This window comes from Hydra viridissima, unplaced genomic scaffold, assembly GCF_058129835.1.
Source record: "Hydra viridissima isolate aposymbiotic clone 2 unplaced genomic scaffold, HvirCarnegie_v1 scaffold_1, whole genome shotgun sequence".
Classification (NCBI taxonomy): Eukaryota; Metazoa; Cnidaria; class Hydrozoa; order Anthoathecata; family Hydridae; genus Hydra; species Hydra viridissima.
This window is the reverse complement of record NW_028324300.1, coordinates 15,647,947-15,662,991: the sequence shown is the minus strand read 5'-3', so window position 1 is coordinate 15,662,991 and position 15,045 is coordinate 15,647,947. Positions and strand designations below refer to the sequence as shown.

The window sequence follows — 15,045 nt, the reverse complement described above, 5'->3', positions numbered from 1 at the left end:
AAAATTAATAATTTTACCACGCTCAAGCATGTTCATTCAATCACTATTAAGCGCGTAGGGTTGTAACTAACTGGGAATGGTCCTTTTATAATGTTTGTGAATTGTTTTCAGCTAACTTCCTAAATTGAATGACTGTATTTTTTTTTAACTACTCGCCTGGTTCGATAGAGTTTAATGCTGTTGCCCATAGCATTTCCATTTAAACACTTTATATTTAAGATAACTTCAAAATTTGTGACACGTAGCAGTAGCAATAAAACTTTTCAAACGCTTTATCGTTCAGAAAAAATGGCTGAAAAAACTGCCAAGCAAGTGAGGCAAGACTTCATTGATTTTTTTGTCAACCAATATGAGCATACATTTGTGCCTTCATCATCAACGATTCCTCATGAAGATCCTACTCTCCTTTTTGCTAATGCTGGCATGAACCAGGTAGATACTCCTATAGTATGTTATCCTAATAAATAAACCAGTCTTTAATAAAATCAATATGTCAAATAATGATATATTTTTTTAAGTGTTCCAAAATATAATAGTTGCTTAGTTATACTTAAGTTAATTTGGATATGCTAAACAGACATTTTATATTTGGTTGGTCCTACCAAACTGATCTATTAAAATAAAGAAATAATGAAGAGTTCAATTAGCATAAGACTTTATGCTAATAACTTATTTATGAATTAAATCAATTGCAGTTGGTAGGTCCGTTACTATTTTTATTCAAAGGTTGCATGATTATGTTTAACATGTTAAGTCAGGTTTCAGTGACTTTGCTTATTGAATTTATAATATTTATCATGTTATTACCTCATACTTCATATTATCCTTCATTACTCAAGATGTTAAAAGGGTCAACTTGTTACAATGGGCGACCTTTTTCAAAAATCAATTCAAACTAATGTTTTTCTCATTTTTTTACATATATACATACATACATTCATAGATACATACATGCATGCATGAATATATTACCCATTAGCCATGAACATATCAGCCATGAACATATCACTTTGTACATATATATACATGTATATATATGTACAGGGTAATCAGACAAAGCGTAGAAAATATTTTAAGACGGTTAAGAGACGGTTATTAAATAAGACGGTTATTTAACTCTTTTCTGTTTCTATTTTTGTGTTTCAATAAAAATTCATACTCATGTTAAGTATTTTTACACGTTTTGCAGATCGAATTTGTAAAAAATAATTCACCATCAAAAAATAAGTTTCTGAGCTGTTTCAAACTGGAAAATACGTAGTGAGTTTTTTATGATTTTCAAGACTCATGTTAGCTAATCTGGTGTCTATAAAATCTTAAAACATCTTAGAGAAACTGAATTTGCTCTCTTAAAGGTAAGAACCACCAAAGCAAAGCAGTTGTATAGAATGGAGCTTCTTTTGGACTTAAGGATAGTATTCAACCTCCAGTACTGTGGACAGATGATAAATTATTTACAGTGCAAATAATACACAATAATCAGAGCAACTGGGTTTACACTCAGCAAAAAGAAGACATCCCAGTGATTTAGCCAATAGCTTATCAGTGTTAAAAACCAGCATCTGTACTGGTTTGGGCAGGTGTAACCTCAACAGGTAAAAAAACATCCCTTATCTTTATTGAAGAGGGGATAAAAATAAACTAACATGTTTACTTAAAAATGTTGAAGGAGTGATTGATTTGTTAAATCAATACATCTTCTGCTTAAGATAAAATCAATAGTATGTTTAAAGAGACTTGAGATCACTCTTCAAAAATACAGAGCCACATCTCATACTACATGTATTTTTTAAGATTGTTGCAAGGTCAATACAGCAGGTTTCTGGGTAAAGGATTTTTGACCTCCCTCTTCACCAGATTTAAATGTAATGGATTTTGCTATTTAGAGTATTTTGAAAGCAATACATGTTCATCCTCTCACCAAAGTGTAACATTGCTGAAAGTTAAATTAAGGTTGAGATAAAATTTCAATAAAAACCATCCATGCTTCATTTAATCAGGTTTCAGAGAGATTAAGACAAGTGGTAAAAGCTAAAAGCATTTACTTAGAAAAATAACTTGTCATTTATATTTGTAGAGTAATGTACTTTATTTATGCAAAAAATTAAATCATGTTTCCTTATTTTTGTGAAGTTATTTAAATAAAAATTTGTCTACACTTGGTCTGATCACCCTGTGTGTATATGTATGTCTGTCTGTATGTATGTATTTATGTATGTATGTATGTATGTATGTATGTATGTATGTATGTATGTATGTATGTATGTATGTATGTATTTGTAATTTTTGTTAATGGCATTTTAACTTTGCTTATAGTTTAAGTCACTCTTCCTTGGTACAGTAGATCCAAATAGTGATTTTGCAAAACTAAAACGAGTTGTTAATTCTCAAAAATGTATCAGAGCAGGTGGAAAACACAATGATTTAGATGATGTTGGTAAAGATGTATATCACCATACATTTTTTGAGATGATGGGGAACTGGTCTTTTGGTGACTTTTTCAAGGTGATTAGCTTTAGTGTTTATATATTAAACATACACTAGAAGATCCATTTGCAACAATATAACACTTAAAAGATTTTTAATTTGGCTAAATTTTCAGAAAGAAATTATTGCTTGGTCTTGGGAACTTTTAACTGATGTTTGGGGCTTGGAAAAAGAACGCATTTATGTCACCTATTTTGGTGGAGCAGATGGTGTACCTGAAGATAAAGAAGCCAAGCAGTTCTGGCTTGATTTAGGGCAAACATTTAATTCCATTTTTCATCATAAAATTTTTTTAATAATAAATTTTTTTTTGTAATAAGAAAAACAGAAGCAAATAAAGAAAGAATCTAGTAGAAAAATATTTTTATGATCTTTTTTCTTTTTAGATTACCTCCAAATCATGTTCTACCTTTTGGAATGAAAGAGAATTTTTGGGAAATGGGAGAAACTGGTCCATGTGGTCCATGCTCTGAGCTTCATTATGATCGGATTGGCGGTAGAGATGCATCACATTTAGTTAACATGGATGTACCTGATGTTTTAGAAGTCTGGAACTTGGTGTTTATACAATTTAACAGGTTGTCATAAAAATTAGAGCAAATTAATTAAACTAATTTAGATGGACCAATTTTTTTTTCTCCTTCTTTAAAAAAGTCATTATATAGAGTTTTGCTAAAGAATTTTTTTTTTTTTTTTTTATAACAAAAATTTCTGGTATTCAAATACTTCATGTTAAAAATAATTGTGTTTAGTACAAATTTGTGTTCATACTTAAACTTATTATTTTCAAAAAAATTAAATAAAACTGACTTTATTAAATAGGTCTATTATCTATTATGTAATTCTTTGAAGTATAAGGTTATTTTAAAGTTGCATAATCTCAAATGACTGATATAGAAGTTTGTATTTTATTCTTTATTGTTCAAAAGTAAAATACTGATGCCTAATCCAAATAATAAATCCTAGAATTTCTATTTGTTACTGCATCATATAAAATTAATTATCTAAAATCTTGTCTGGGTTAAGAGTACCAAAGAATATAAAACTTACTTTCATTTACTGTAGTTACTATTCATCCAATTGTCATTAGACCAAGCATTGGATACACAATCATTTTTCAATGATATTTTTAAAAAAAGCTAAAATATTTTGTTTATCACTCAAAGTAAAAGCAGAAATTAAAAGCTATAGGAAAGTTACCTTCAGTTTAAAAGATAACAAATTTTTCTTCATTTTGATAATTATCTTATGAAATCCACTATTTTTTCTTACATTTAGGGAAATTGATGGAAGATTGGTGTCTTTACCGAATCAACATGTTGATACTGGACTGGGATTGGAAAGAATAATTTCTGTACTTCAAAATAAAATGTCTAATTATGACACAGATGTTTTTACACCCTATTTTGAAGCTATCCATCAGGTAAAGTTTTAGACATCAGACATATTTAGGAATATTAAATACATTTTATAATATTATAATACAAATGTTGGAATTTTTTTTTAAAACCTTAGTATTATTTTGTTATTTTTCTTCTGTAACTTTTAGTCTCTATGAATACCACCATTCTTAAATATTTTTTTTTTATAAACACATAGCTAACTGGTACAAAACCCTACCTTGGTTTAGTAGGTGTTGAGGATAAAGATGGTGTTGATATGGCATATAGAGTAGTTGCTGATCACATTCGTACATTAACAGTAGCATTGTCAGATGGTGGTAGACCTGACAATGTAGGTAGAGGGTGGGTAACTTTTTTTAAATGAGTTTCTCTATTAAAAATTTTTTTCTTAAAGTAAATTAACCCCAATTTCTAATATCAGTCTGTGTAATAATATTCTTATCATGAAACTACTCCACAATAATTAAACAGCTTTTTTTGAAGTATTTCATATTCTCTATTTGAAAAAATATTATTTTCAAAACATTCTTTCTTCAAATAGAGAATGTTATAAATAAAAAATAATAAATAAAATATTTATTTATTGTTTCTTATATATAACATGGCAAGCATTTTAAGTTTTTTCTATGATAATGTATTGCTATTTAAACTAGACTTTCTATTATTAGTACTCAAAACAAACATACTTCTTAGATATGTGCTGCGACGAATTTTGCGAAGAGCTGTTCGATTTGCTACAGAAAAGCTTAATTGCAAACCTGGTGTTTTTGCATCTCTTGTGGATGTTGTTTGCACTTCTTTAGGTTGTGTTTATCCAAACATCTTAAAAGATCCTCAAACAGTAATTATTTTTGATTAAATTTTTTTTGTTTCACATGAATTGTTGTCATAAACATAATAAGATTTTATAATTAATGCAAATAGTTTTTAGTTTTTTTTTTAACTGTTATAATCTAATGTAAGATTGTGTTTCTTTTTGTTATGTGGTATTTCTAAAGACCAATTATTATTATTATTGTTAGACAATTATCAGTTTGATAATTATCAGTGATTCATATTTCCAGTTTTCATCATATGATTACTTTAGCATATGTTCAGATATAAAAATTGAGTTTTAGTTTTGTTTTGAAATTAATCTATTTTAAATTATATTTTAATTTCTAAGCTTTTATATGTAAATAGTTATGAAATTATTTTTTTGAAAAATCTTTGTAAATAAAAAAAAAGAAGAGTTTTCTAATGTTTAAAACTTTACTAAGATTAAAGACATCATTAACGAAGAAGAAGCTCAGTTTTTAAAAACACTTGCACGAGGAAGACGATTATTCAATAGAGCTGCTGATAGAACAACTAATGGTGTTATTGAAGGTTTGTTTTAAATATCACTAACTTTATTTCTAAGTTGTTCTTTCAGTTACATAAAATAGGAAACACTATTTGTATCTTCATTTATGTATGTACAGTGTCTCAAAAAATTATCCGACCAAACAAGTTTTTCCCAAAAAAAATGTTTATGCTCTAAATTATACTAAAAACAATGAAAAGCGATACTTACTTTGTCCGTCATTTTAATTCTATTGGGAATAGCATGTTATTTAGCGTTCATATTTTTTTATTCATGCTTCAGTTGGTTTATTATTTGTCCTAAGAGAAACTTAGTATTGAATAGGCTTGTAAAAAAATTATCCGACCAAGCGATATTTAGGTACAAATTTTACATAAAATTAATTTAATTAATTTTATGTAAAATTTGTTGAAATATTTTAGCAAATTTTTATACAATTAATGTCTTTTTGTAGTAAAAAAAAAATTATGTATAAAAAAAAGGTTTCATGTTTTTTTAAGTAAAATGGTGGGGGGTAAACGTCACTGGACTGTTTCTCAGAGAAATTTAGCTGTTAATCTAGTCAATCAGGGTAAAGCCTTTCGTCAGGTGCAGCAAGAAACTGGAATTCCTCATAATACAGTATCCGACATAATGAAGAAGTATAATTTGATCGGAACAACAGCCACAAAAGAAGGGCAGGGTCGCAAAAAAAAGACTTCTAAGAGTTTTGATAGAAACTTAATTATACAAGTCAAGAAAAATCGCTTCATTTCTGCTCAAAAACTGGCTGAGCAAACTGAAGAGAATTATGGAATCAAATTATCCCATCAGACAATCAGAAATTGTATCCGAGACCAGGGATTTCAAAGACGACTTGTGCGTAATAAACCATATTTGAGTAAGAAACACATGAAAAGAAGATTGGAGTTTGCTAAGAAGTTCAAAAACATGCCGTTAAGTTTTTGGAAAAAGATCCTGTGGAGCGACGAATCGAAATTCAACTTAAAGTCATCTGATGGAGCCCAAAAATTTTGGAGAAAAGCCGGAGAAGCCTACCAATTAAGCTGCGTGAGAGGAACTGTCAAGTATGGCGGCGGTAACGTGATGGTATCAATGGATTGGAAGGGTGTCGGAAAACTCCAATTTATTGATACTTTAATGGATCAGGTGCAATACAGAAACATATTAAAGCAAAATTTGAAGTCATCTGCTCGAAAACTTCGGCTAGGATCTGATTTTACATTTCAGCAAGATAACGATCCCAAGCATAGTGCCACTAAAACCAAGGAGTGGCTTGCTGGAAATAATGTTGAGGTCTTGGAATGGCACGCACAATCACCGGACCTTAATCCAATTGAACATTTGTGGGAAATTTTAGACTGAAAAATTGGAGATCGGTCATTTTCCAAAAAAGATAACCTCAAAGTGGCAAATTGAAGAAGCCTGGGAAAAGATTCAACCAGAAGAAACAAAACTTTAGTTGAATCAATGCCTAGACGTCTAGAAGCTGTAATCCAAGCAAAGGGAGGCCCAACAAAGTATTAAAATAATTGTTTTGTTATATAATAATTTGTTATGAAACAAATAATGTGTTTGGTCGAATATTTTTTTGACAATAAAAAAACGACCTAAGCTCCTTTATTTTAAGACTGAAAACCTTGTGATTCATATTTTACATTAAAATAAATAAAATCTATTTAAAAACATGTTCTTTTATTTTCATTAATCTTGAGTTTACCAAAAAGTCTAAATTTAGGAAAATACAGCACTTTTTTTAGGAAAAATATTTTTAAAAATGTTTGGTCGGATAATTTTTGTAGACACTGTATGTATGTATGTATGTATGTATGTATGTATGTATGTATGTATGTATGTATGTATGTATGTATGTATGTATGTATGTATGTATGTATGTATCTTTGTATCTTTGTATCTTTATATCTTTATATAATTTATGTATAACAAGCTGGTCTTAATTGTTTATTCGTATCAATAAGTTCTTGGTTTGGGATACCAAAGATTAGAAAGTAAGAAAAACCAATTCAATTTTCTCTGTTGGCATAAAATATTTTAACAATTGATTCACCCATTGCAAAATATGCTAGCATAATATGAGATAATGAATAAATTCTGTTGGTCCCTGTAAAGCTATGATAGCAATTCAGTGCAAAAATTACCCAAGAAATTTTTATTTTTTCTAGCTGAAAGACAAAAATGGTAATAATCAATTACTTTCTGTTTTGTATGTACTTTATATTATTCTATATTTTAAATTACTTTGTGCAAATGCAGGGGATGTTGCTTGGAGGTTGTATGACACCTATGGTTTTCCAAGTGACCTTACAATTCTTATGGCTGAAGAGCGTAACTTAAAAGTAGATATGAATAGTTATGAAGTTTTAAAAGTTAAAGCTCAAGTAAGTAATTAAAAGTTTATTAAATTTAGTAAAAGTTTTTCTCAATTGTTTTTATGCTTTAAACCCTTTTTGAAGTATTTACATTATTTTTATTTATTTAGTCTTATAACTTTGATTAAACGTTTACTTTTGTTTTTCATTTAACTCTTCTTTTTTTTTTAAACTGTTCAGGAAATGGCTCGTGCAAAAGGCTCTGGTGTTGAAGATTTTTATACCTTAGATGTTCATGCTCTAGATGAACTGAAAACCAAAGGTTTTGTTCAAACTGATGATTCTCCAAAGTATAGTTACAATAAAGATGAGCATGGAAACTATGGTAAGTTATTTTTTTAAGTATTGGTAACAATCTTAAAATTTTTGTAATAAGATAAATTTAGGTAGATTAGAGAATGTTTTCTGTAATCTATATGCTATTTGATAACATACTTTAAAATTTCTATCCAGGTTTTAAATAAAATTTCTATCCAGGTTTTTATATGGTTCTGGCTTTTATCCTGGGTACATTAAATAAAAACAGGGTTAAAAAGTAAAAAGATGCATTTTTCTGATTTTCTTCTGAAAAAAAACTTTATATTTGTGCCCATGGTTTTATTACTGCTGTCAATTTTTTATGTCAATTTTCTACAATATCTTTTGAGATAAAGTCCACTAGTTCAGAAAAAAGTTCCATTCTTTCAGTTCCAGTAGAAGTTGTGTGTGGCAAACTTTATTTAACAGCCTACTAAGATACATTCTTATTTTAATGTGAAATAAATCTAACATTAACAAATGCAAATCTGTATATTTTCCACAGTAACCATACACAAAATTAAATTGTGTTTAAAACAGAAGTCAGCGATTAGATTTAAATTTCAATAAACCTATATAACTGTTGTCTCTAAAAAAAATTTTTCTTTGATATAATGGCAAAATATAAGTAGTTTTTACGACTATAACTGTAATATATTTTGAAATATTTAACTAGTCTTTTTTTTTTTTTTTTGATTGAAAAATTATTAAAAAATTTGTTTCTTATTTAGTACTAAAGTAATATTCTCAATTAATACTTTGTTTTTAATTATTAATTAGTTTTTGAACCAACAGAAGCCATTGTAATTGCTTTAAGAGTTAATAAAGAGTTTGTTGATGCAGTCACTAATTCAAGGTGTGGTGTTCTCCTTAACAGAACTTGTTTTTATGCTGAGCAAGGTGGACAACTATTTGACACTGGGTACATCAATGTTGAAGAGGTTTTCTTTATTCCCATTTCTTTACAATTTATATATATATATATATATAAATATATATATATATATATATATATATATATATATATATATATATATATATATATATATATATATATTTGTATTTAAATAGTGGCTTTCTCTGTTAATATATATTGCAGCCTCAATAAAAATAGATAGAAAATAAATGTGTTTTAAAAACTCAGAAACCTTTTGTTTGTTTTTACTCACCAAAGTTTGTTTAGGATGTGGAATTTGCAGTTGATGATGTTCAGATTCATGGTGGTTATGTTTTACATGTGGGAAATTTGGAGGGAACACTTAAAGTTGGTGATAAAGTTATGTGTAATATTGATGAGGTATTTTTTTAAATTTTTCTAATCTGTATTTTAAAGCTTTTTGATAAAGTTTGCTTCTTTTTTCAAAGGTGATGCGGAAAGAAAAGCAATGATTTTTTTAAGGAGGGGGGACTGTTGTTATTTAAAATTTTATTGTTTTAAAAACTGTTATTTTTAGTCTCGACGTCGACTGCTAATGAACAATCACACTGCTACTCACATACTTAACTTTGCATTGCGGAAGGTTCTTGTTGATGATGCAGATCAAAGAGGTTCTTTGGTTGCTCCTGATAAACTTCGCTTTGATTTTTCAGCTAAAGTAAGTTTTATATATAATAAGCTAATTTACATATTTAGAAAAAATGTCAAAGCAAAATAAGATATTTTTGTTTTTATTTTAAAAAAGTCAATCCTTGTTTAAAGGGTGCTTTATCATCTGATCAAGTCAAATTGACAGAGGAAATTACTCGAGGAATTATCAAACAAGACCAACCTGTCTTTGCTAATATAAGTTCTTTGGCTGTTGCTAAAGATATTCAAGGTTTACGAGCTATATTTGATGAGGTGGGTATTTTATAAGCATTGTAAATTCATTATCTATTTATCAGGTTAATTGAAGCATTAGCTTTTATAGCTGGAAAGCATATCCAACCAACAAATGAAAACCAATCATGTTATAAATTATAATGCTCCAGATAATGCTCCTGTAAAAATGCTATTCAGATAAACAGTGAAGATGAGATATTCATGGTTAAGTGCTGAGCTGATCCAAACTTTTACACTGAGCTTTGATTCAGGTAGGTGTAGGTTGACAATTTCAATCAGGTAAAGTATTAAAGTAAATATTAGTTTCCAATGAGTGCAATACAAAAAGCAACTATTTGTAAGAATTCATGAGTTTATTGTAAGTTTTCCCATATCTTAAAAATTTTTTTTAAAAAATTTTCACTGTAAAATTTTTTTCCATGTTGTTCAAAAAGATCTTTTTTCCTGTTCTTTATTTAATATTATTATTTTTTCTTACAGTTTTTAAACAAGGTTTTTAAATTAAAACTAAGATTCTTACTTTAAAACATTACTGACCTAAATAATTCTGAATTTAGTAATTAGTATTTAGTTAAAAAAAAAAAGATAAACTTGTATCAGACCTGCAAAGATTTTTATAACTTAATAGCTATGTGCTGTACCATGTGTGGGCACAAAATGAGTTGTAAGATAACAAACATTGATTTATTTGTTTTAAAAAGAAGTGTTTTTTAGATGTTTATTTTTGTTTACTGTTAAGGTCTATCCTGATCCTGTTCGAGTTATTTCAATTGGTTATGACCTTAAAGATCTAATTGATGACCCTCAAGCTGGCTATAAAACTTCTGTGGAGTTCTGCGGTGGAACGTATGTAAATTATTTCTGTTGTTTAATAACATTTTAAGAACTTTTATAGTTTTCTATTTTTTTATTTTCATTAGGCATTTAAAAAAAACAGGCGATATGTTAGAATTTGCAATAATTTCAGAAGAAGCAATTTCCAAAGGTATACGCAGAATTGTTTCTCTTACTGGACTTGATGCTCAGAAGGTATTAAAAAGGATTTTTTAAAAGGAAATTTTAACTACACTCTTCCTGTGTTCATTCAGCTTTAATTGTGTGTTATTTTCTCCCCTTATTTTCTAGGCTCACAAAAAAGCTGACCAATTAGCTTCAAGTTTACATAATTTCTCAGAGCTTGTTGATGAACAGAAAAAAAACAATAAACTGAACATAAGGCAGTTATCTCATCAAATTGCAAAAATAACCGAGGTAAAAATTGACATTAAAATTTTTTTTTTGGAACTTTTTATTAGAACTTTTCTACAAACTTACTGTATCAGTAATCTGTACCAATATTGCTACATTTTTGTCAAGTGCTTTGTTGCCATTTCATAATTCTTTATCAAGATTTTTTTTGGTTTAAGTTCTATCTTTAAATACTTGTTTCTCAATTTTCATAAGAATTATTTTTCTATTCCTCTGGATACTGAAGTACAGAGAGTATTGAGGATTTTGTTTCATTATTCTTGTTCTTACTTCTGCTAATAAAGTATCTGAATCTTCCTTGCATATGCTAAAAATTAAATACATGATTCTTGAAATAAATGCCATTGTCATTTTTCATTATGTTTTTTTTTTTATATTTCTTGTTACTTGTTGAATCGACAGTTTAATTGCCTATATGAATTAGTTAATTAATTTTTTTATAAAATCTGTAAATCAATTAATCGTACTTCTCATACAAATTTTGAATCAGCTGACAGCTTTTTTAGTTTTTCAGCTTGTTATATTGTGTGATCTTTTGAGATTAGGAAATATCTGAGTCACTGATTCCAGCATGGAGTAAACACGAACTAAGAGAGAAGTTGAAAGTCATTAAAAAGAGTCTTGATGATACTGAGCGAAACGAAAAGAATTCTAGACAGAATAGAGTAAGGGATTGTTGTAGCATGAACTTTTAATATTTTTCATTATGGTTTTTTTTTTCTGTTTTGTTTTTTTTTTGTTAACCTTATCTTCTTATTGAATTTTTTACAAATTTTTTGCAATTTTATATTTGTTTAAAGGTTGTTGAAAGAGCTGCAGAAATTGCAAGAAGTCATCAAAATGAACCATTTATTGTTGAACGGCTAGAAGATGGCTGCAATGCGAAGGTATTATTTTCTGAACTATTCAGTTTTTAATTATGAAATTACTTAAAACGATTTTATTAACACCTTAGAAATAATTATATTTTTTTGATTTCCAGGCTTTAGATGCTGCCCTAAAAAGTGTAAAATCAGTTGCTCCCAATTTGTCTGCAATGCTTTTTTCTGTTGATGTCGAAACTAACACAGTGATTTACTTGTGTCAAGTGCCCCAAGTAAGAAAATTAGGATTTGTTGAGTTTTATAAAGTTGATAACTAACAGTCTAAAAAGTCCCCAGTTACAAAAAAAATGATTTTCTTCGCAAATTTTTTTCTTTATTCATTAACATTTTAATTAACAACCTTTTTATAATCAACCTTTCAAGTCTCTTTGAAGAGTGATTCATTCATTAAAACGCTTTTCTAACACTTTGATGCCTTTCTTGTCGAAGGATTTGTCGAGATCTCCAAATTAACGTTTCAGTTTCTGATAATACTTCTTCATTCGTGCCAAATATTTTCCTGGAACATTCTTTTGAAACTTGCGAATAGATTAAAGCATGTTCCAGAAAAAATCCGGCCACTTTTGATAGCAAAAATAAATATGAAAAAATTTAATATTTTACTGCTTTTTAACATTTAAATAACGGCCAAAGCATGCACATTTTAAATAGATTGACGCATTTTAGTTGCGCTCAATTAGAAATAAAATGTCAGCAAATGAAAAAATTTCGAGTAAAAAAATTTTGCACAAATATCTTGAAAATCCTCAGACTTCTAAAAGACTTATTGTAAAACAATTGAAAGTTCCGCGAAGTACAGTTGATGTTTTAAGACGATATAAAGAAACTATCAATCAAAAGAAAGCCTGGTACTGGAGGAAAGAGTGGTTTTGTTGATTAAAAAAAATCAGTGAAAAAAATTAAGACCTCAATTGAAAAAAATCCGGGGCTGTCATTATGATCGAGCAAAAAAGTTCAAAATCAATAGAAGCACAGCAAGACGTGCAAGAATAAAATGTGTCTTTAAAGCATATCGTGCCATTAAGTATCCTAACCAGAAAAACAAAGTGCTCAAGTGAAAAAACGTACAAGATTACGAAACCTACGTAAAATGTGATTCGAATCAATTGCCCAGTCAAAAATCCTACTCGGCAATTAATCGTGGAAGGGTTGCGCTAAAGTACGTTTCAGCGGGTAAATTTAGTAAGAAGAGGATATGACAATTTATTTGTAGTTGAGGACAACCGAGTAAAGTTTTCGTAGCATAGTCAACAATGGACAGTAAATTATAGATCGAAGGGTTTCTTAAGAAGTGTTTGCTGTAAACAATATAGAGGTCCCACTATATTTTGTCCTGATTTATCTAGTTCACATTACTCTACAACGACAATTGAGTGGTATAATAAAAATGGCGTCGTACTCGTTCCTAAGCACATGAACTCACCAAGTTTTCCACAATTTCGTCCAATCAAGAAATACTGGGCCATAATGAAAAGATATTTAAAGAAGAAGGGTAAAATTGTTCATAATCGCACAGAAAATGCGTGATAATTAGAATAGAGTAGAAAAACAAGACAAAAAAAAGTTGTGCAAAAATTAATGGCGCGTATTAAGCGAAAAATTAGATTATTTCTTTGGGAGCAAGAATAACCTAACATTTAAATGTCTATGTATATCTTGAAATAATGCGCTATGATAAAATAATACTGTAAAGTAAAAAAGATTTAGTTGTCATGTTTAATTTTACTATTAAAAGTGGCCGGATTTTTCTGGACCATGCCAGTTTCTGGGAATCAGGTTCAGAGAGAAAGGTGGGTGGGAAAGTAGTTGGATGACCAATTCATTTAGTTTTACTACCGTAACCATCTTCTTGTTATTTGGTGCATTGTCTCGGTGAAAGAGAACTTTCTTTTCCGCTATATTACCCGTTTCATTTTGATTTCATCTTTCAATTGATCCAATAACCCTGTGTACTATACATTGGATGGTTTTTCCTTTTTCCAGATAATTGATCAACATACCTCACACACCCCAAAAAAGAACTGTTCGGGCTGGTGGTTTGTTTTTCGGCATTCACCCCCTTCTTTCCATTCATCTGACTACTGTCTTGATTCTGGAGTGTAATAGTAAATTCAGGTTTCATCCATTAACGCGTGTCTATGCAAAAAAAATTGTTTATTCCGCCTAAATAGATCCCTGTAGTGCTCAGAGTCATTAGCACGTTGTTTTAGCAACATTGTGAGCAACACCCGTCACTCTTTTGGAAAACAGTCTTCTTATACGCAACAGTGCGTACAAAATATACACCTTGTATTTGGGAATCTTTAGGATGTCAGCCATCTCCTGCAACACCGCTTTAACTTCGGTCCATCAAAGTTTCCACACTTTTTTAATGTTGTTAGTGTTGTCACATCATCTGGACGCTCCGCGAGTCCAGCATCATCTTTACATTTCAAGCTTTTACTGAACTTGGACGGTAATTTTCTCCATCAAAAAGTCGAAGTTCGTGCATTCCGGTACTTTTTGATGTGAATATTAAGGAAAAATTTATGGTTTAATCTTTGAAATAATTTGACTTTTTAAACAAAAATATTTGATAAATGACAGGTGTTAACTTGATTGTATTAAACTGTTTATTATATTTCGAAGGTTGTAGTTGATAGTACGAGTTTAAAGGCTAGCGAATGGGTGAAAGAGGTTTCTACGATTATCGGTGGAAAAGGTGGTGGTAAACCCATCTCTGCTCAGGGTTCTGGAGATAAGTTACAAGAAATAGATAAAGCTGTAGAACTGGCAAAGTCATTTGCATCTTTGAAACTCCATTAGACGAAATGTAATTAGTAGCAATAATTTATTGAAAAGCGAATGTTATTTTTGGTTTTATGCGTTATTTCTGAAAGATAAGCAAAATTTTGGTGAAACGTTGCATTTTAGAATTTTTTTTTTTTTAATTTTTCTGTTTTTTGTGCGAGGATCTTTCTAGGAGTGAAGTAAAAGATGAACTGTGTTTTGGGAATTGATTTGGGAATGCTGGAGGAGGAGTCTCTTGAGAAGCGGCGATAAAACTGTGTTGTTTTTTTCAAGAACATTTTTAGGTTATGTGAACTGCTTTGTGCAGAAGAATAATATTTGTCGTTATTGTAGTCTAATAATAATGTGTACTTTGCTGAGTTTGGAATTTTTAACGCTT

At 29.3% G+C, this 15,045-nt stretch overlaps 1 protein-coding gene across 1 annotated transcript; it reads left to right on the top strand.

Annotated features, from left to right (window-relative positions):
* Positions 1-14,776, top strand: LOC145188211 (alanine--tRNA ligase, cytoplasmic-like). Its single transcript, XM_090089851.1, has 21 exons — positions 1-432; positions 2,317-2,505; positions 2,603-2,742; positions 2,874-3,065; positions 3,766-3,910; positions 4,087-4,232; positions 4,584-4,731; positions 5,150-5,258; positions 7,510-7,634; positions 7,806-7,950; positions 8,703-8,863; positions 9,106-9,219; positions 9,377-9,517; positions 9,622-9,762; positions 10,484-10,590; positions 10,665-10,773; positions 10,870-10,995; positions 11,538-11,657; positions 11,793-11,879; positions 11,975-12,088; positions 14,505-14,776. Exons 1-21 carry the CDS (start codon positions 175-177, stop codon positions 14,679-14,681), a joined length of 2,994 nt encoding a protein of 997 aa, XP_089945977.1. The 5' UTR covers positions 1-174; the 3' UTR covers positions 14,682-14,776.
* Positions 14,777-15,045: the final 269 nt, after the last annotated feature.